We start from the raw sequence: 20,318 nt of genomic DNA, 5'->3' as shown, positions 1-20,318 counted from the left end.
TAAGCAAAAATTTCACTAGTCTCAGAATCTACACATGGCCCATTGATTTTATGAGCTACCTAGGTATTTTCATTCTCACCTGAAGTTCTGTCAACAGTCTCCATACCAATATATATACTGCATAGTCATGACAGGCGTTGTCAGGGATCCCAGGCCTGGATCTAGATCGGTCACGTGCACTGAACCTCGGCTTCGAATCCGGGGAACCGAGATGAGCGTGAGCGTTTCCCAACACCTGAGATCGACCTCCTCTCCCTCCCTCTCTTCCCTTCTCAGCCACCTCGCCATGATTATACGATGAGCTCCACCAATTTTGCCGCTGCACAAGAGCGGGTGCTCGAGCGCCGTCGCCTTCGTGAGGCAGAGGCGTGTGCCCGACGTGCGGAGCAACAGCGAGCGTCTCCGATTAGCCCGGCCATCGTCCAGCGTCTTCCATTTCCCCTCAATCGTCTATCGGGATCAGGATGGATGCTGTGGAACTCAATCAAGGGCCGCGAGGGGACGCAACCGGCGTTTCGTGTGGGGCAGGTTGACGCTGAGCTGCTAGACGAGGAATTACTCGGACTTCTGAAGGGCCAGGTCGGGGACGCTCTCAAGTATTTCGGGGTATGCACATTTGTCATGGCTACGGATACCACCCAAGATGTCCTGAATGCTAACAGGTCGACAGCCACAGATGCGGGAAGATTGGTCCCACGAGATTTTATTTGCCCTACGCGCCGTCCTTTTCAAGCTCTCAATATGGGATCACAATGCATCATACGGAGCCGCATTACAGGGGCTGCAATATACTGATAGCCGCAGTAAGGGACCGGTGCATGCAGCTCCGACAAAATGGCAGAAATCCCTGTACGGTCTACTGACAGTGGGCGGTCGCTACGCCTGGGATAAATGGGAGAGCTGGTTGATCGGGCAGGAAGGTGGCTACGAGGAGGTCAGTCTTTTATCCCAAGTATTTCGAGGACGTTCTGTTGACCGAAAACCGAAGCCATCACAGGACGTGCGAATGCTATCGCGTCTGACGGATTTGATCTCTACCACGCACTCGATCGCCGCTTTTGTCTCTTTCTTAGTATTTCTCGTGAACGGACGCTATCGCACACTGGTTGATCGAGTCCTCCGCATCCGCCTTACCCCGCCATCTGCCCAAGCCAGTCGCGAGGTCTCCTTTGAATACCTGAATCGACAGCTTGTCTGGCACGCTTTCACAGAGTTCCTTCTCTTTTTGCTGCCTTTGGTCGGCATCAGTCGTTGGCGGCGATGGGTGTCCCGTGCATGGCGCAAGACCCTCAATGCGCTTACGTCCAGCGGGGATAATGATGAGACAACGGAAAAGCAAGGAGAACTGGCTTTCCTCCCCGAGCGGACTTGCGCAATCTGCTATCGAGATCAAAATCCCACGGCAACCACAGAGACCGACATCCTCGCAGCTTCGGCATCGGGCGGCATCGCGGGGTCAGCACAAACTGACATCACTAATCCATACGAGACCGTGCCTTGTGGATGTGTCTATTGCTTTGTCTGCATTGTGCAGAAGATTGAAGGTGAAGAAGGTCAGGGATGGGTCTGTCTCCGATGTGGCGAAGTCGTCAAGAAGTGTCAGCCGTGGAATGGCGACGTGCTGGAAGAAGCACGGCCGCAACCCGCCCCGGGAAAGATTGTTGGATTTGCTATGGATGATGAGCCAGGTAGTCCTGCCGATCCCACAGAACAGACAAAGGAACCCGTTGAAAAATCCAGCCCGCTAGAGGAGATTACCTCTGACGCGGCTTTACAGCACTCAAATGAATGGTCTACGGAAGAGAACGAACATGCGCAGAATGGACATTTGACCGGAGGAGAATCCGACTTTCCGGAGAACCCCTTCAAGGCATAGGATTCGCTCGATCTTGCTGGCGCTTGCTCTTGTTTTGACATTGTTTATACGCCGGGATCTTCGAAGCTCCCACGATACCCATCCGCACTGGAGCCGCCCTGTACATATTAACTTATCACCTTATACATATCCCACAGCGCCGTTTCTGTGTTCCAAACGCTGTTATCTCATCCAGGCTACACCACAGAAGCCAACGACTGCACCAAGGAGTGGAAATACACCTCTGCCAAAGTTGAGCCATGCCCATCTCTGTAGCAACGCAGGGATCTCGGCGTCTTCCCTGGCCCGCTTGGCTTTCTCCTCCTCGCTCATCACCATCCCCTTCGTCCCTTCTGCAAGAGCAGCGTCGTCGCGTGTAGCATGAGCCCTGAGTTTGCCATTGGTACTTTTCATCACAGTCAAGGTCCACGGCACGATGCTCAGGGTGGTCACAACGGCCGTGACATAGAGAGTAGTCCAGCTATACCCCATCGGGGTTGAGGTGGGAGCATCCCTCAGCGCCCAGGCCAGATATCCATTAGCCAGGGAGGCCAGAGTGGCCAGCGGTGGGAAGATCTCTTTGCCGCGCTCATACACATCCAGCCATTGATGCGTGAGGTGAGGAATTGGAGTTGCAGGGACTTGGCGAGCAGCTCGCACGGCTGGGGGTGGTTGGCGGGCGGGAAGGACGAGTGTAGGGACATTCATGACGGAGAGCGACATGATGCCTCCTGGACATAGCCTGAGAGTCAGCTCTATACTGCGAGTGCATGTCTGTTCACGCCTATCATGCGCAGTTCTTCTTACCAGCTGTCACGCCGCAGCCCAGTGTGCCGATCATTTGCAGAATGAGGATGTCGCACGCCATCGTACCGAGGTATACTAGTGAGACAGAAGCTGGATCTTGTCTCACGTCCTGGGAACCATGAGTCTCACGCGAGACTGACCATCTTCCGACATGCAAGAGGCCGAGGTGTTGGGAATGAGTAGCTCGAGTTGTGAGTTTCTTTGTTCTCTCAATGACGTTAGCGCGGATTCGGTCCCGAGGGGCGAAAGCATTTGACAGCTTCGCCATTTCTTCGATTGACGCTTGGCGAGGCTCTCTAGATGTGTCGCATTGAAGACCCTCATGATTATCTATGCGAATCTAGGCTGATTCACCCCCTGCGCGGCGGAGCATGGCAGCTCACGTCGAGGGGAACAGACGCAACTCCGATCTGATCAATCCGCGCGCTGCGACTGGCTGAGGCGCAAGCATCGCAAGACTCCACCAGCGTCGGACTGAAGTGCGAAGCTTCTGCTTCTACCGAGGTCTCAGGGACATCTCCAACTGTGTTGGCAGTGCTATTTTCCGTTATTGCCTGTATTCTTCATTCCGTGCTGCGAAACATCGCACGTCTCTGCGGCCATGGCCTCCAACCCGTCCGAGGCGAAATACATCAACTTCCCCAGTCTGCCACCGGACGCCAAACACCCGGATGGATCCCCCGCACTCAATCGCCATTCTTCAACCATCACCCGCGGCCATGATTTTCCGGGCGCACGGGTAAGTCGAACGCTCGCCATGATGAGATTGATTGCATTGTGCTCACGCGCCATAGGCGATGCTGTTCGCCGCGGGCGTCCCCGACAAGGATGCTATGGCCAAAAGCCCCCATGTAGGCGTTGCCTCCGTCTGGTGGGAGGGAAATCCGTGCAACATGCACTTGATGGATCTGGGCAAAACAGTCAAGAAGGCTGTGTCAGAGCAGGGCATGATCGGCTGGCAGTACAACACCATTGGTGTCTCCGATGCGATTACCATGGGCAGCGAAGGTATGCCACACCCGGCCGTTGGAGTAGATGCTCGCTAATCATTTGCCCCAGGCATGAGATTCTCGCTGCAGACTAGAGAGATCATCGCTGATAGTGTTGAGACGGTCACCTGTGCGCAGTACCATGATGCCTGCATTGCCATTCCCGGCTGCGACAAGAACATGCCTGGTGTGGTGATGGGTATGGCTCGTCATAATCGTCCGTCCATCATGATTTATGGGGGTACCATCCAAATTGGATACTCTGAATGTCTGCGCAAGCCCATCAATATCTCGACCTGCTTCGAGGCCGCCGGCGCCTACGCGTACGACACCCTACACCAGCCTAAAGATGGCGGTGACACCAGCAAGACCAAGGACGAGATCATGGATGATCTGGAGCGACATGCCTGTCCGACAGCCGGGGCCTGCGGCGGCATGTTCACGGCGAATACAATGGCAACGGCCATTGAGTCGATGGGTCTGTCGCTGCCTGGGTCGTCGTCCACACCAGCGGCATCGCCGACTAAGATGCGTGAGTGCGTGCGCGTCGCCGAGGCTATCAAGGTCTGCATGGAGAAAAACATCCGGCCCCGGGACTTGCTCAGCAAGAGATCTTTTGAGAACGCCCTGGTGATGACCATGGCATTGGGCGGGAGCACCAACGGCGTGCTGCACTTTCTCGCCATGGCCCGCACAGCCGATGTGGAGCTCACCTTGGACGACTTCCAGCGTGTCAGTAACAAAATTCCGTTTATTGCCGACCTCTCCCCGAGTGGAAAATACTACATGGCCGATCTTTACGAAATCGGAGGTATCCCATCAGTTCAGAAGCTTTTGATTGCCGCTGGTCTTCTGGATGGCGAAATCCTCACCGTGACCGGGAAGACGCTTGCTCAAAATGTGGCTTCCTGGCCTTCACTCCCGCAGGACCAGACGCTGATACGCCCGTTGACTAACCCAATCAAGACCACCGGCCATCTCCAGATTCTACATGGCAACCTCGCGCCCGGTGGTGCCGTGGCTAAGATTACCGGCAAGGAGGGTCTTCGGTTTACCGGCAAAGCTCGTGTCTTTGACAAGGAGTACCAGCTCAACGATGCACTCACCGAGGGCCGGATTCCACGGGGCGAAAACCTTGTGTTAATCGTGCGGTACGAAGGTCCCAAGGGTGGCCCCGGAATGCCAGAGCAACTCAAGGCCAGTGCTGCCCTGATGGGAGCCAAACTGACCAATATCGCGCTGATCACGGATGGTCGCTACTCCGGCGCCAGTCATGGTTTCATTGTCGGCCATATCACACCCGAAGCTGCCGTGGGCGGCCCCATTGGCCTGGTGCGTGATGGGGACGTGATCACCATCAATGCAGAGACAAACGAACTGTCGATGGATGTGTCGGACGAAGAGCTGCAAGAGCGACGGCGCCAGTGGACGCCCCCGGTACCGCAGATTACTCGCGGCGTTCTGGCCAAGTACGCGCATCTGGTTGGCGATGCTTCGCACGGTGCCATGACAGATTTATTCTAGTTTCTCCCGCTAGAAACGAACAGCGTTTTGGAGCATTTGTTGCTGTCGTCTTGCCTCGTAAGCCAGATCTCATTCGGCAGATGAGCGGTGGTCCCACTGTAGTTGTCGGCCCAACTTGCCTATATACTCTCAGAGTGCCATCGCGGCCAAAAGTGAATTCCCTGGCAATTGACGGAAGTCTCGTAAAGAACTTGTCGGCACGAAAACACGAAACATCACTACCTATGCCACTTATTGACCTTAATTCTTGCTATTCTCTGGGTCTCTGGGATTCCCCTCGGGATTTGCCGAAGACCCTCACCACCCCACAGCGGGTCCAGTTGGAGGATCCTCTTCACAAATACTTCTACCAGACTATACTACGAGTTCATGGATGCTAGAAGACAAGTAGTAGACTAGCCATGATATCATCTCTCGCATCCTCCGCCGGGTTTCCTCGTAGAAAAGCTCAGCCCAACCAGACCGCAACCCGAAGATAAGGCCGATAAGGCCGATAATGCGCGGAGGGGGGAGGCGTCACATGGACAGCACCTCGCGCATTTCAACTTCGACTTCTTCACGATCCGGTCAATTTGCCATTCCGGATTTCACCATGGGAGACACTGATTCTGCACCCGACATGCCTGCTCCTACACCACTGTCCCCGACCTCTCCCAGGTCACGATACAGTAAACATATTATCGTAAAGCTGCCCTTCCATTAACACGAACAGCGCACGCTGACCGCCATTAGTTGACGACGTACCCGGGCCAAAGCGGAATCGACCCAGTGCCCCTTGAATGGGGCGCCCCGGACGCCAAATCTCGCGGGCCCATCGTGGCATCCCGGAGCGGGAATCTCGTGAAGCGGCGCAATGCGATTGGCGCTCACGGTGGCAGCTACAGCATCTACAACGCGCTGGCCATTGCGGCCGGCGATCTGGATGCAGACTTCAAGCCGGACCTGCGTAACAGCGAGCCGACGTTCAACTTTGCGTGGCAGCCTGCCTGGGCCGACAAGAGCAAGATCGTCTCGCTGGATCCGTATGGCCATGATATCGTTAACCAGTACAAGGAAGAGCTGGCGGCGGGCTGGGACATCCGTCCCACAATGGCAATCACGCGCGCGAATATGAAGCTTGCGGAGATTGCCGAGGCGGTGCGGGATGGCCAGCTAGATGTGGACGGCTCCATCGTCGTCGACTCCTCGGGGGAAGTCCGCGTCACAAAGGTCGCTGTGGAGCCGGTTTGGTATCTCCCCGGCGTTGCGGACCGGTTCGGTGTGGATGAAGGTACTCTGCGTCGGACACTCTTTGAACACACGGGCGGCAGCTACCCCGAGCTGATCACGCGGCCGGATCTCAAGGTCTTTTTGCCGCCGATTGGAGGGTTGACTGTGTATATATTCGGGCCACCGGAGCGAGTCTCCGACGAGAATGTCAAGCTGGCACTGCGTATCCACGACGAGTGCAACGGTAGTGATGTGTTCCAGTCGGACATCTGCACATGTCGCCCGTACCTGGCCTTTGGTATCCGAGAAGCTATTCGGGAAGCGCAGAACGGAGGCAGTGGTGTGGTCATCTACTTCCGTAAGGAAGGTCGAGCATTGGGCGAAGTGATCAAGTATCTGGTTTATAACGCTCGCAAACGGGGTGGAGATACTGCCGACAAGTATTTTACTCGGACCGAGAACATCGCCGGCGTACGAGACGTATGGGTTCCCTTTTTCTATCCTGTGACCTGCTTGCTCATTCTCAACTTGGGTTGAACTGACATCTATTCTCTGCAGATGAGATTCCAAGCACTCATGCCCGACATCCTACATTGGCTGGGCATCCAGAAGATCGACCGTATGTTGTCCATGTCAAATATGAAGCACGATGCCATCGTGGATTCGGGCATCAAGATCATCGAGCGAATCCCCATTCCGGAGGATATGATTCCAAGTGACTCGCGAGTCGAGATTGATGCCAAAATTAACGCGGGTTATTTCACCACCGGCAAGCAGTACAGCATGGACGAACTCGCTCAAGTTCGGGGCCGTGGGTGGGAGAAATGGGAGGATATTTCGGTGAGAACCTCGCTGCATCACCCGCCTCGCGTCGAGTCCCACATTAACAACGTCCTGCAGCATTGAAAGTCGCGTATGAGTGCTTCATTCGATAGCTAATAGATGGAGAGCAGAGACAGAATTTCGGGTATTTCTTTTGTCGAACACTGAACACTACTACGTTGCGTGCTTTTTGCATGGGAATCGATTTGATTGCGTTGTTCCTGCTCGCCGTCTTGAAAATCTAACCTTAGGCTGTCCCAGTTCCACGATCCTCTTATCTCTATTCGGCACGCTGCCCGAGATGCCGGTGCAGCAGACCGGCCCCAGCGCGACCCAGCCGGAGCGCCGCGCCGATCGCGGGCGTTTCGCCGACGCGGATTCTTTTCCATGCCCCGCATAGACTCGAGGGTGCCGTAGGATATATAAGACGTAGGAACCGGGTTGATTCTGCAAGATAAAGATCGTTCCTGGCGAATCCCAATCCCTCTGACTCGCTCACCCACTCTCCCTTCCCCAATCTCCTAGCACGCTCATCGGCCGATCCATTACACCCTCAGCCCGACATCTACCACCATGGGATCGCAAGCACCTCAAGCGTCCTCGCAGCCACGTATCCCGAAATCGGGTGTCTGGTGCCCAGCCGTGACCATTTTCGATTCCGCCACCGACACGTTAGACCTCGAGTCGCAGAAGAAATACTATGCCTACCTATCACAAACGGGGCTCTCCGGCCTCGTCCTCATGGGCACCAACTCCGAAGCCTTCCTGCTGACCCGCGAAGAACGAGCCCAGTTGATCACCGCGGCGCGCGAGGCTGTTGGCCCCGAATTCCCTCTCATGGCTGGCGTGGGCACCCACTCCACCAAGCAAACGCTGGAGTTGGCCCACGACGCCGCCGCCGCCGGTGCCAATTACCTGCTCGTCCTGCCGCCGGCGTATTTCGGTAAAGCAACCAGCATGGCGGTCGTCAAGCGCTTCTTCGCCGACGTCGCGCGCAAGAGTCCCCTGCCCGTCCTGATCTACAACTTCCCCGGCGTCTGCAACGGCGTCGATATCGACTCGGAGACCATCACGGCCATCGTGCGGGAATCGGCGGCCGCCAGCCCCGAGGGCATCTCGAATGTGGTCGGTGTCAAGTTGACCTGTGGTTCGGTGGGCAAGATCACCCGTCTCGCTGCGACGTTTGGTCCATCCGAATTTGCGGTCTTCGGCGGCCAGTCCGATTTCCTGATTGCGGGATTGACCGTTGGGTCGGCCGGGTGTATCTCGGCGTTTGCCAATGTGTTCCCCAAGACGGCGTCCAAGGTCTATGAGTTGTTTGCGGCGGGCAAGACGGCCGAAGTGATGGAGCTGCAGCGCGTGTCGGCGTTGGCTGAGAGTCCGTGCAAGGGCGGCATCGCGTCAACGAAATATGCGGTGGCGTTGTACTCGGCGCAGGCCGCGGGGATTGACAACTCCTTTGAGAAGCTTGTGCCTCGCACGCCATACGAGGAGGCGGGTGATGCGGTTAAGAAGACTGTGAAGGAGTTTATGGGAGCCGTGGCGGACATCGAAAAGTCGATATAGGGACGACGACGGATATAAACAGCTTGTGAGATGTGAAATATATGAAATGCCCAATGCAAGACCTGCCGAAGAACTGTTTGGTTGGGCGTCTACGTAAATAATAATATGCTCTGCTTCCCCCCGCAATTATTATAGCCTGTTGAGCGCAGTTGAACAGGAGTGATTCTACCGCATATTTCAACTCCGCCAGTAGGACCTCGCATAATAGTTTATCCTTTCCCGTATGATTTGATTAGTTAAGCGTACAGCAAGACGAGACTTCTCCTTCCAAGGTTGATTCCAATTGGTTGGGTCCTCTCCGCAACTGACAGGTTGCGAATTCCCAGCGCACGTTGCGAATCCTACACACCCCTTGGGACGAAAAGCTAGTGAGTCATGGCTTCAAATGCCATGGATCACCCCAAGCGTGTGGTGGAAGAGGCTTTCATCCAAGTCAATAATCTGCTTCTCGATGACCTGAACGCGAAAGTCAAAGCATTACCCTCTCGCGATATGACCGACTTGCTCGAGCTCAAAGCTAAAACATATCCTGCACTACGGGAAGTGTTTCGCGAATCTTGTCTGCAGTCTGAAACTCAAATAGCCGACTCCTTTGATGACAACAGTGCGGCTGATGAAAGAGACGAATTCCGACTTCCAGCCAATGCTACCATCCTACGGCCATTAAGTGCAAGTGTGTCACGAGCGACTCTGGAGGTTTCTGATGGATATGAACGATCCCCCGAGCTACCTGCGATTATCGAAAATCTTAATAGATTGGTGGCAACCAGTGAGGTCATTTGGCACCTTGGCTCAACCGCAGTGCTAGGTCTCAACCCAGAGATCGTGATGAAGGTCGGCAATGATGTCGACATACAGCATATCCACACTGTAGACTACATCAAGCAACATGCACCGCGTGTTCCAATACCAGACATACATGGTATCCTTCAACAGCCTGGCAGCAACCGTGTTTTCTTGCTCATGTCACGAGCGCCTGGCGAGCCGCTGGATTCCAGGTGGAAGTCCTTGGGGGAGGACGCAAGAGCTTCAATTAGAGAACAGCTAGATGCAATTATTGGTGACTTTCGGTTCTTGCCTGCTCCGACGTCTGACGAGACCCAGGCCGTGCTTGGTGGTGGCAGCCCTCGCCGTTGCAAGGATGCTCGTCGACAACTTCGTGTTGCCCAAGAATGCATCAACAATGAAAGCGAATTCAATGAATTTTTGACCTCACACCCCCACCGGACCCGTACCGGCAATATCACTATGATTAGGTCATATATGGAGGATGGCCACAATATACTTTTAGCCCACGGTGACCTTCATCCACGAAATATCATGGTGGTCACCCACCTTGATGACTCCTTTGTTGACGACACCCCGCCCAAAATCTCCAGCAAAATTGACATTGTAAATCAATCAACTACTCGAGTGACCATCACAGCAATCCTTGACTGGGAAATGTGTGGCTGGTACCCCGAGTACTGGGAATACGTGAAGGCCCTGAATACTATTACCCCTGGGAGTGATGTGGATGACTGGTGGGCCTATTTACCACCGAAAATAGGTGTATGGCCTAAAGAGCATGCGGTTGACTTGATGCTAAGCAGATGGCACGGCTGATAGGCACTCAAGTCAGATACAACCAACGACCTAGCTTTTATTCTTCAAAGCTACGCAAATGTGAAGGTTGCGAGTAGCAGTAGCCAGATGCCATTGGTGGTTCAAGACGGCCTCTATCTTCGCGCGACCGCGACGATGCGGGTTGTTTAAAGGCACCGCCTACCGCTGACCCCAAAGCGAGACCTAAAGAGAATCCAGACGGTCCACACTTTCTCTTCAAGACAACGCACACCGCTACCATGGAATTTCCTCCACCACACGTCCATCCACCTCAGTCCTCTCACACTCATACGATCATTCTGCTGCATGGTCGCGGTAGCGACGGTCTCGAGTTCGCCGAAGAGCTTTTCTCATCTGCAACCACCCAGGGCAAAAGCCTGGCCTCCTGCCTGCCCACCTATCGTTGGGTCTTTCCAACCTCACGCGATCGATGGAGCACTACGTTCCAAGAGGAACTGTGCTCCTGGTTTGATGCTTACTCCTTGAACGATATCCACGGCAGACAAGAATTGCAGCGCGATGGACTGAAGGAGTCTGTTTGGCATGTTCTGGATATTCTCGATCGGGAAGCTAAGCTGCTGGATGGCCGGCTTACCCACATATATCTTGGAGGTATTAGCCAGGGCATGGCGACCGCTTTGTGGACTTTCTTCGCTGCGATTGCGATGGGTCGAATTCAAGGACCTCTCGGCGGTCTGCTAGGATTCTGTGGCTGGTTGCCATTTGCGCAGCAGCTTGAGGATTTGCTACCAGAGCAATCTCTCGATAGCGCTTCCATTCTCCAGACACAGCGCCTGATATCTGGATTCTTCCTGGACGAAATTGCCGGTCCCGAGATCTCGGTAGCCAATCAACCAGTGGATAGCTCTGTCCTAGCCACTCCGGTGTTTTTAAGCCATGGAGCAGACGATGTGTGGGTATCGGTGGAACTCGGACGGCAGGCATCTCGAATCCTACGGAGAGTCGTACCACGCGTCGAATGGCATGAGTTCACTGGGGCCGAAGGTGATGGCCACTGGATCAAGGAGCCTGATGGCTTTGACCAGATCCTTCAGTTCCTTGAGACTTGACTTGCCCGAGTATTACGCTATATCTAGAAATGGAAATGTTCGTCCTTTTGTACCTCCGAGTCCGACGGACCGACGGTGTCGAGACAAGCCGCCCCCGGTTTTCGATGCTGGTTGCTGCCCCAACAAATCCACTGCACTTGAGCGATTCACTGAGATTTTGAGGCTGCGAGTTTTGGCATTTTGCCCCCAGCCAACTCTATAAATTGCATCTGACCGCTAATGATTCCCGCATAGAATCACAATCAACCACCGATGAATATTACACCCGACGCCATGGCCCCGTTTAAGGTGATCATCGTGGGTGGCAGCATCACGGGCCTGGCTCTAGCCAACATGCTCGAGCAGTACGGCATTGACTTCGTTGTGCTGGAAAAGCACGATCAGATAGCGCCTCAGCTGGGAGCCGGCTTTGGGATCTGGCCGAATGGTGCCCGTATACTTGATCAGCTAGGATGCTATGAGACCTTGGAAAAGGTCAATGAACCTGTCAATTCGATTGTTGGATACGACGGAGATGGCATCAACCGTGTGAATCAACCTGAAATCGGTCATTGGATGGAAGAACTGTATGTTTCATGATGGTCTCTTGGTGTGATATATTGCCACTGCGTCATGGCGTCTGCTAACGGGGTTGCAGATTCGGATACAAGATGCGTTTCATGGAGCGGCGGCATATAGTCCAGGGCCTCTTTGACCGTCTGAGTGGCAAGTCAAAGATGCGCACCTCCACCGAGGTCGTCAAGATTCTATCTCATCCTGGTGGTGTTACGGTCGAGAGTAATGACGGGTCTGTGTTCGAGGGGGACCTGGTGGTCGGTGCAGACGGCATTCATAGTCGTGTCCGACAGGAGATGCAACGCTTAGCTGGAGAAGAACCTGGTGGGAGAGAGCTCTTTCCAGACAAAGATGGTGAGTTTGCTAACAGAGGCTGAGCTCGGCCAAGAGTTGTTGGGACTGAGCTAATGTGTCTTGGTTACAGCTTTTAAATGTACACATAGTGGCCTTTTTGGCATCTCCAGGGCGCCTAAAGCCTGGAGGCAAGATGAGGCTTTGCAAAATTTCCGCCAAGGGCGGTGCTACTTGATAGGCGGAGGACCAGATGAGATGCTTTATTGGGTTGTCATGTTCCAGAACGGCCACAAAACGCAAGGCCAGTCCATCCCCCGCTATACCAGGGAGGATTGTGACCGATTTGCTGCGAGGTGTGAGAATGATCTCGTGCGACCGGGCGTTCGGTTCGGCGAGATCTACCGACAAAGGCGCCAATCTGCACTGGTGCCTCTTGAGGAAGGCATACTGAAGAGATGCTTTTACAAACGACTTGTACTAGTGGGCGATTCGTGGCACAAGGTGAGCCTCGGTTTACACAGTGCCACATCACCAGGATCTTTATCAATTGACCATGACTAGATGAATCCAATAAGTGGCCAGGGCGGCAACCATGCAGTCATGTCGGCTGCTTGTCTTGCGGATGAGCTCAAGTGTCTTGTGGAGCGTGACGAGGCTAGTATCCAAAGGGCCTTCCGTGGATATCAACGAACCCGAGAGTCCGAGGTTCGAGCTGTTGTGGCGCTCTCCCATCAGATACAGCGAATGCAGACCTTGGAAACTCCACTTCTCAAGTTTACCCAGCTTTATGTAGCCCCAAGGATCCCAATCGAAGCGATCGCAAACGGGTTGGCTATAATGCTTACCCCGTCGTCAATCCGGCTGAAGTGCTTGCCTCTCCCCTTGCGACAGGGTCTGCTACCATGCAATGAAGAAGTCAAAATTCAACCAAAATCTCGCTCAAGCTTGGTTAGTACCACTTGGGTACTTTTGCTTGTTCTTGCAGTGTTGGCATTCTATCCATCTGTGCTCCATGGCTCAGTCTCCCAGAGTCTCTCGCATGCCTCTCTTGGTGGGTCAAATGTGAAGAAGGCGTCCATGAACCGGATACATTACAATTTGTCTTTGACAGCAGTAACCACCATCATGTGCATCGAGTCTTCGCGACAATTCTTCTTCATGCAAATACTGGGCAGGTAAGTATATTATCTCATTGAAAAAAAACGTCAAGACTGCAACTGCTGACTCGATCCAGCGCTGTCCCATTCGGGATTCTATCTTTGTTCATTGGTTGGGAACTGGTCATACCCATCTATTTTGCGCTTTTTATCTACTTGACTGGGGCGAGGCCTTTTTACTACCCATCAGCCCGAGCAGTGGATCTGGCGACGGTGAAGGCGCTTCAGCCTGCCTATATTGCCACGTACGCTCTGCCTACCATTTACTCGTTCATCTCGTCCGCCTTCCCGACCCAAATGTGGATGATCGCACACGCCGGCTTTCCTGTTGTTGTCCAGGTCTTCCGTACTCTGGCCGCGCAACGTACTCCCGTTGCAAAAGGCCCCCGTGTATCCTTTGGTCACCAGGACTCCAAGTTGTCCGATATCTTGTTCAACCTACGGAGCGCACAGCAGGCTGCCTTATTTCTGAGCGCGCCAGACTACCGGACCATCACGCAGCTAACGCACGTGTATAGACACGGGTCATTTGGTACGCTCTCGAGTGACGAAGCCTCGACCTTGCTACTCGCGTACATCATTGCGATCCTCGGGGCGTTTGCGTACTTCGATGCACGACGCGTAGGTGCTTGGAAGGGCGCACTCTGGAAAGATATACCGTTTGGGACCCTGGTCACCCTCGCATTCAGTCCCACCACGGCCCTTTGCCTGTTGTGGACAGCCCGCGAAGCGAATTGGACTCAGGCGCGGCAGCGAAAACCGGACGAGACCTGACCGGGAATTCTAGGGAGAAACAGAAGTCGTGTGCTAATCGCCGGCAAGGATCCCGGCTCTCGCGTGTCCTCGTCAGACGATGGTCAAAAGTCCCACTGTCGACCCCGATGTCGTAGAAGTAAACCGTCGTCCAAGTTTCCACCACCAATGCTTTCTTGCACGGTGGGGAGGACTGCCATGGCATGGCGTCATCCACTACCTTGACTCCACATGCTTTGACTTGACTATTGTTCAAACAGCGTTGCAGTTGCGTCCCAGCCCGTTGGGGGCCGCCCACGCTCTGGCTTCTCCACGTTCGACGGCGCGATCGGACGGAAATGACGTCTGCAGGCACAGAATTGCAGGATCGCCGTGCAGAAAAGCAGTGGATATAAAATGGATTGACGATTTCACGCAGAAGAGGTCACTCCAATAGCAGCAGGCAGCATCTCGACGCCGGGTTTGGGGGGAGAAAGAAAGAAAGAAAAGAGCGATAAAACGATGTCGCCGGGAAGGGAAAAGCAGAGTGGGCAACAACATTCCGTTTTCGGGTGGCCGAATAACAATGTCGATCAGCGTCTAGACTCGGTGTCTCTCTCCACCTCCTTTCGAATCCCGCAAATGTCACAAATGTCAAAAATGTCACAGCTGCCATCGCAGGAACCGGCGCGTGAACCGCATTACGCATGCCTCCTTGGCAGGTCCGGACCGGCGGGCGCGAAGATCTAGAATTTTAGACTTTTCGCCGTCCCGAACCACTTGCCGCTCGCATCCACGCTTAAGCTTAAGGTTGGCGATCGCGATCGCCCTCGCCCCAATTCGGCCGGTTACACTCACGCTTGCGTGGAGACGATTGTCCGGCCCAAAGAATGCCGATGTTTTCAATTCGAGGGGAGTTAGCTTCCAGAGGGGAGCCTCCAGGGGTCGATGACGGCATCTATTGGCCGTGCCCCCCCGAAAATCGAATACAACGCCATGATGCTTTGAATTGGACTTTTCCACGTATCACAAGTCCCGTATTTATCCCAGAGTCCTCGAATTTCGCGCCTCTCGTTCCCCGTGCTCGGTCTGTGTCTCTGTGGGCATCCACGCTGTTGGGCGGCTGACGACGGCACCCTTCCTTTCCTTCGTTCTCGCCGATCTATATCAGATCTAGGCATCATCCTGACCAGTGCTGCCGCCACCGTCGGCACATGGAAAGATGGGTGTGCAACTCCAAGGAAACGGCCCTGGTGAGCCGCCCATGAACCCAGAGGTTGCCGTCCCTCTCTTCGTCGTCGGAGGTCTCGTTGCAGTTCTGTTCGCCTGGCGTACAATCATCCGATTGCGACACCGTCGACGATCTAAAATCGCGCTGCGGGTGGATGACCAGAATCAGCTCTCGAGAACAAACAGCTTCAATGCGCGCCTCAAGAAGCATTTGTTATATGCACCGCTCTGGGGCTATCGTCATAGTCGGGAGTTCCGGTTGTTCAGACTCCACATGGGATCGATCCCATTACGGTTGGAGGTGATTCTGCTATTGATCTACCTCGCTTTGAATCTGATTTTCATGATCGTGACGGTCGATTGGTGGGAGGACTTTTCGAAGAAGATGTTCCAGCTCAAGTATGCCGCAGGCCACCTAGCGGTAATGAATACACCGGGGCTGGTGCTGAGCGCGGGGCGGAACAATCTCTTGGTGCCCTTGCTCGGACTTTCTTTCGACACGTTCAACTTCATGCATCGTTGGATCGGACGTGTCATCACCGCCAATGCCATCATTCACATGAGCAGCGTCTTGGCTAACCAGGCCTACATGAGTACGTATGGCGTGGGTTTGGAAGGGAGAGCTTGTCTAACAGCGGTGCAGATGGTGTGGACTACATCTTATATACAATCTGGCAAATGCCCTTCTACATTTACGGCTTGGTGGTATGTTGCAGATGATCGATTTTCCGACGTTCCTTTCTAACCTGGGCCCGCATGCAGGCCATTCTCGGATTTATTTTCATTTTCCTCCAATCATTGTCGCCGGTCCGACATTCATTTTACGAACTCTTCCTGCATCTCCACATCGCGTTGGCCATCATGTCTTTTGTGGCTTTGTGGTATCATCTAAAGAACCTATTGCAACAGCGGGTGTTGCTGGGTACATTGATTCTCTGGGGGCTCGATGTATGTTCACTCTTTAATCTACCCTAGGTGCAGGGACTAACTTGACACAGCGGGCTGGCCGTCTCGGAATCCTGATCTGGAGAAACTGTGGCAAGCGCCGGACCACCGCCACGGTAGAAGTCTTGCCAGGCTCGGTTGCGCGTGTTGACGTTGAAGTTGCGAGAGCTTGGAACTTTCGCCCGGGCCAATATATGTATCTGTACATGCCTTGTCTGGGTCTGTGGACATCACATCCTTTCACGGTGGCATGGAAATCGACGGGTGATAGTACCTTGAACCTCACCGAGAAACGCAACTCGAGCGATTCATTTGCCGCTTTGCTCGGTGGATCTCAGACGACCACCATGTCGGTTTTGATCAAGGGCCAGGACGGCTTTACAAAGAAGCTTCTTCAAAAAGCAGAGGAGTCGCCGGAGGGCAGGATCAAGGCGATAGCCTTGGCAGAAGGCCCGTTCGGTACGCGTGATGATGACTCCCAGTTGCTTGTAAAAGCAAGTCGCTAATACGATACGATAGGCGGTATCCACTCGCTCGCTTCGTATGGGAGCCTGCTCCTCGTTGCTGGGGGCATCGGAATCACGCACCCGATGTCCTATCTACATGAAGTGGTCACGAACTTTGCCTCTCGAAACTCGGCGACTCGGAAGGTGCACCTGGTGTGGATGATTCGGAGTCTCGGTACATTCTCCGTCGTTGAATTTCACGTTGATTCGGCACTGACTGCCGGCCACAGATCACTTAGCATGGGTTCAAAACTGGATGCTTGACATCTTGGGCCATGACTCCCTCAATTCCTCGGTCAAACAGAATGGAGACACATACTTCCAATTCCCAGGACTGATGCTTTCCATTCGCATCCATGTCACTGGCTCCAAGGAAGATGTCGAAGATTATATCCCAGCGCCCGAGACTCCGTGGACCCAATCGGCCCCGTCAACTGTACCTGTTACGGTCCAGTATGGCAAACCGTGCTTCCAGACACTCCTGGAGAACGAAAAAGCGGAGCAGGTTGGCGCACTGGCTGTCAGTGTATGTGGTCCTGGTGGTCTTGGCGATAGCGTTCGGGAGGCAGTCCGGAATGTACAGGGCGAGAAGACGGTGGATCTGTTTGAAGAGGCGTTTTCATGGTAATTGTTTACCGGAGCTTGGTGGTGCGATGGCGTTGTTGGCAGTTTTGTCGCGATGGGTGGTGGTTAATGTCGCGTTGGTATCCTCTGTGAGGTTAAAAATATCTACACATCTTATACATACCAGAGTAATCCGTCCTCCGAAGCATGCTATCCTCACCATCGCTAGGCTTCACAGTGGTCGGTCTGCATCTTATTACTGCTGCATAGTCACTGCAGCTCACTATGTACAACCCAGTCCGGCCACTCACAAAATCCCAGAGCCATCAAGCCCGTCCGGCGGGCGACTGTTCAAGATAAGTGGTGCCATCTTTGATCTGGTCCGACTTGGAATAATCCGTGCTTACCGATTCAGCGCCATCGAGATACCGGCCTCGGCCATTCCGATGACGGAACTCTGGATCGGTGTCCCCGTCGGCGAGGGTGTCATCTTTCCACCCATGTTCCGCATCCGGATCAACTCCGTCGAACATCTCGTTGATCTCCTCAAGCGTCTTGCCCGCAGTCTCCTTGAGACAGAAGAAAGTGAACCCCACGATCAGGATATCCAATAAGCCGAAGAGTAAGAACGTGGCCCATCCAATGCTGGCCATAATATACGGAGTCGAGAAACTCCAGACGAAGTTGAAAAGCCACTGCGAGCCGACGCCAAACGCCACTCCCGGCTCCCGGATGCGCGTAGGGAAGATTTCGCTCGTGCACGGCCACGGCAATGGGCCCCAGCTGAAGTTGTAAGCCATAATGTCAAGATAGATCAGGGCGACTGTTGCGATGCCCGCAGAAGAGACCGCGCCGTCGTGTGGAGGGTAGCTCTTGACGACTGCGGCGGTTGCAAGCATGCAAAGCGCCATGAAGGCAGCACCACCAGCCAGCATTGGGCGACGTCCGAACCGGTCCGACATGAAGACGACAAAGATCAAGCAGGCGACCACCTTGATGGCGCCGAAGATGCCGGTGAGGAGAAGATTCTTGTCGCCGGGTCCCACGAGGAGCGAGAAGAACTGCGGACCAAAATATGCCAGTGCGGTCGAACCGGTCGACTGCTGTGCAAGGAACAGGCCGCCACCAACGAGCAGGCGGCGCAAGTTGGGGCGCTCGAGTAGCTCCTGGAAACGGAATCCCGCCGTGACATGGCGTTCCTCGTCGAGGCCACGGCGCATCTCGGCAAACTCGGCGTTCACTGTAGGCCCGTCACCGGCGCGAATCCAGACTAGACTGTGCCAGGCCTCTTCGGTCTTTCCATGAGCCAACAACCAACGCACACTCTCGCCGAGGGTTAACATGCCGAGGCCCATCAGGAAGCCCGGCACCAGTTGCAAGCCGATCGGCAGTTGCCATTGCGCGGCATTGGTAGGCATTGCTTTGACGCCGTAGTCGATCCAGTACGAGACCAGAATGCCGATGGTATAAGTGAGCTGGTAACAGCTCCCGAGCTGGCCTCGGATCTCTTTGGGACTCATCTCCGACATATAGATGGGGATGATGGTCGCAGATCCACCAATGCCCAAGCCGCATATCACGCGCCCGATGTAAAAGGCGGATAACGAGTGCGCGTCAATCACCTCCAGCACCACGCCGATACAAAAGACCAGCGAGCACAGCATCATGGCTATCCGGCGGCCGAGCCGGTTGGTCACCGGCCAGATGAAAAAGCACCCGGCCAATGCGCCCGCCTGCTGGATGCCGACTGCGATCGAGCTCACGCGGGTCTTTTGCTGCGCAGTGAATTCAAATGATTCTTGGAATGATGGAAATGTCAAAACGCCACCTGAATTTCGAAATTAGAATGGCCATTGGCTCTCGCTAGGATGCCCTACGTGGTGATAGTCCCTACCAATCACTCCTGAGTCATATCCAAATAGTGCACCGCCGCAGCATAGCACGGCAGCGAACCAGTATGTGCGCCATCGGGCCTTGGACACGCGCGATGCTTCCATGTAGGGTTTGAGATTTTCGCGGTCCAATTGAGCGTCGAGAAAGCGATCCGGCTGTTGGGGCAACTGGGAATACAAGGCCCAAGAAGTGGAGAGAAAGCTCTGGTTCCACCAGCCGGTGAGTCGGGCTCGCCACGCTGCAACTATAGAGTCAGGAGAAGCGGACGAGGCGAGCTGGGAGCGAGCGGACATTGATATAGTGGGAATGTCATGGCTGGCCATGGTCGTGGGGGGTTCTGCGAGCGAGAACCAGAGCTGCGAGAGCTGCGACGTGCCAAACGAGCGCAGAATGGCCAGTATAGTCTGGGTCTGGTGCTGCATCGGTCGAGTCTGGGCGCGGTTGATCTCCGGATTCGCGGGTATTATGTCATGGACTGCCGAGGGCCGACGCGCAACCCGGTGGGGAGATCACGCCATAGGCGTCTGTGTTGTGTTTCGTGGATGCCAGTTTCACCATTCCATGGCCAGGGCCAGCTGGAGAATCCAGTTCGCCGTTGCAATTCGAAATACATTGAGTGTGGTGGCATGGATGAGATCAGTGAGGAAGTGAAAACGTTAAGATTGTGGGCACCGGGGGAAAATCTCCTGCGGTACAGCCAGACACACTGATACATCGCCAAACATCATTACGCACGCTAAAAATGCCCAACAGAGCTTCCCCGCATGTAATATTACAGCCGATGACCAGGCGCCCTTTTTCCCCTCTGGAGAAGTCGGGAAACTTACACCGCGTCCATATTTAGCGCTTTCACCAACCTGTTCCTGGGAGATCCTGAGCGATCCACCATGGCACTAACTCACGCTATCGTTATCGCCTGCCGACGGCCGATTGGCGATTGATCGCAGCCGAGCACGAAATGCGGCACCGCCATGGCGCAGCCCCTGTCGTTTTGC

The 20,318-nt window shown here is 54.5% G+C and overlaps 10 protein-coding genes across 10 annotated transcripts; 8 read left to right on the top strand and 2 right to left on the bottom strand.

Moving 5' to 3' along the window:
* Window positions 1–297: 297 nt before the first annotated feature.
* N7459_005524 (pex2/pex10/pex12 family protein) lies at window positions 298–1,876 on the top strand (the record flags this gene model as incomplete). The annotated part of the gene is made up of 2 exons (XM_056944708.1): window positions 298–606; window positions 671–1,876. 2 exons carry the CDS (start codon window positions 298–300, stop codon window positions 1,874–1,876), a joined length of 1,515 nt encoding a protein of 504 aa, XP_056799043.1.
* A 162-nt stretch (window positions 1,877–2,038) lies between these two features.
* N7459_005523 (anthrone oxygenase family protein) lies at window positions 2,039–2,723 on the bottom strand (the record flags this gene model as incomplete). Its single annotated transcript, XM_056944707.1, has 2 exons — window positions 2,039–2,586; window positions 2,663–2,723. The coding sequence occupies 2 exons, from the start codon at window positions 2,721–2,723 to the stop codon at window positions 2,039–2,041; spliced, it is 609 nt and encodes a 202-aa protein (XP_056799042.1).
* A 540-nt stretch (window positions 2,724–3,263) lies between these two features.
* On the top strand, window positions 3,264–5,175 carry ilv3B (putative mitochondrial dihydroxy acid dehydratase; the record flags this gene model as incomplete). The annotated part of the gene is made up of 3 exons (XM_056944706.1): window positions 3,264–3,401; window positions 3,457–3,670; window positions 3,722–5,175. 3 exons carry the CDS (start codon window positions 3,264–3,266, stop codon window positions 5,173–5,175), a joined length of 1,806 nt encoding a protein of 601 aa, XP_056799041.1.
* A 592-nt stretch (window positions 5,176–5,767) lies between these two features.
* Window positions 5,768–7,290, top strand: N7459_005521 (putative GTP cyclohydrolase II; the record flags this gene model as incomplete). The annotated part of the gene is made up of 3 exons (XM_056944705.1): window positions 5,768–5,857; window positions 5,908–6,864; window positions 6,943–7,290. 3 exons carry the CDS (start codon window positions 5,768–5,770, stop codon window positions 7,288–7,290), a joined length of 1,395 nt encoding a protein of 464 aa, XP_056799040.1.
* A 489-nt stretch (window positions 7,291–7,779) lies between these two features.
* Window positions 7,780–8,772, top strand: N7459_005520 (dihydrodipicolinate synthase family protein; the record flags this gene model as incomplete). Its single annotated transcript, XM_056944704.1, has 1 exon — window positions 7,780–8,772. The coding sequence occupies one exon, from the start codon at window positions 7,780–7,782 to the stop codon at window positions 8,770–8,772; it is 993 nt and encodes a 330-aa protein (XP_056799039.1).
* A 375-nt stretch (window positions 8,773–9,147) lies between these two features.
* Window positions 9,148–10,484, top strand: N7459_005519 (uncharacterized protein; the record flags this gene model as incomplete). Its single annotated transcript, XM_056944703.1, has 2 exons — window positions 9,148–10,295; window position 10,484. Coding segments are annotated over 2 exons (1,149 nt in total).
* Window positions 10,485–10,616: 132 nt separating this feature from the next.
* Window positions 10,617–11,447, top strand: N7459_005518 (alpha/beta hydrolase; the record flags this gene model as incomplete). Its single annotated transcript, XM_056944702.1, has 1 exon — window positions 10,617–11,447. The coding sequence occupies one exon, from the start codon at window positions 10,617–10,619 to the stop codon at window positions 11,445–11,447; it is 831 nt and encodes a 276-aa protein (XP_056799037.1).
* Window positions 11,448–11,699: 252 nt separating this feature from the next.
* Window positions 11,700–14,227, top strand: N7459_005517 (FAD-dependent oxidoreductase; the record flags this gene model as incomplete). Its single annotated transcript, XM_056944701.1, has 5 exons — window positions 11,700–12,013; window positions 12,085–12,356; window positions 12,427–12,797; window positions 12,858–13,471; window positions 13,531–14,227. The coding sequence occupies 5 exons, from the start codon at window positions 11,700–11,702 to the stop codon at window positions 14,225–14,227; spliced, it is 2,268 nt and encodes a 755-aa protein (XP_056799036.1).
* Window positions 14,228–15,407: 1,180 nt separating this feature from the next.
* N7459_005516 (ferric reductase family protein) lies at window positions 15,408–17,494 on the top strand (the record flags this gene model as incomplete). The annotated part of the gene is made up of 6 exons (XM_056944700.1): window positions 15,408–16,008; window positions 16,059–16,120; window positions 16,178–16,363; window positions 16,414–16,819; window positions 16,880–17,041; window positions 17,097–17,494. The coding sequence occupies 6 exons, from the start codon at window positions 15,408–15,410 to the stop codon at window positions 17,492–17,494; spliced, it is 1,815 nt and encodes a 604-aa protein (XP_056799035.1).
* Window positions 17,495–17,756: 262 nt separating this feature from the next.
* N7459_005515 (sugar porter family MFS transporter) lies at window positions 17,757–19,646 on the bottom strand (the record flags this gene model as incomplete). Its single annotated transcript, XM_056944699.1, has 2 exons — window positions 17,757–19,258; window positions 19,325–19,646. The coding sequence occupies 2 exons, from the start codon at window positions 19,644–19,646 to the stop codon at window positions 17,757–17,759; spliced, it is 1,824 nt and encodes a 607-aa protein (XP_056799034.1).
* Between the last annotated feature and the right edge of the window lie 672 nt (window positions 19,647–20,318).

Source organism: Penicillium hispanicum, assembly GCF_028827665.1.
Source record: "Penicillium hispanicum strain IBT 35686 chromosome Unknown utg000005l_segment0_segment0, whole genome shotgun sequence".
NCBI lineage: Eukaryota > Fungi > Ascomycota > Eurotiomycetes > Eurotiales > Aspergillaceae > Penicillium > Penicillium hispanicum.
Note: the sequence above shows the minus strand (reverse complement) of the source record. Positions and strands in the feature narration are given on the sequence as shown.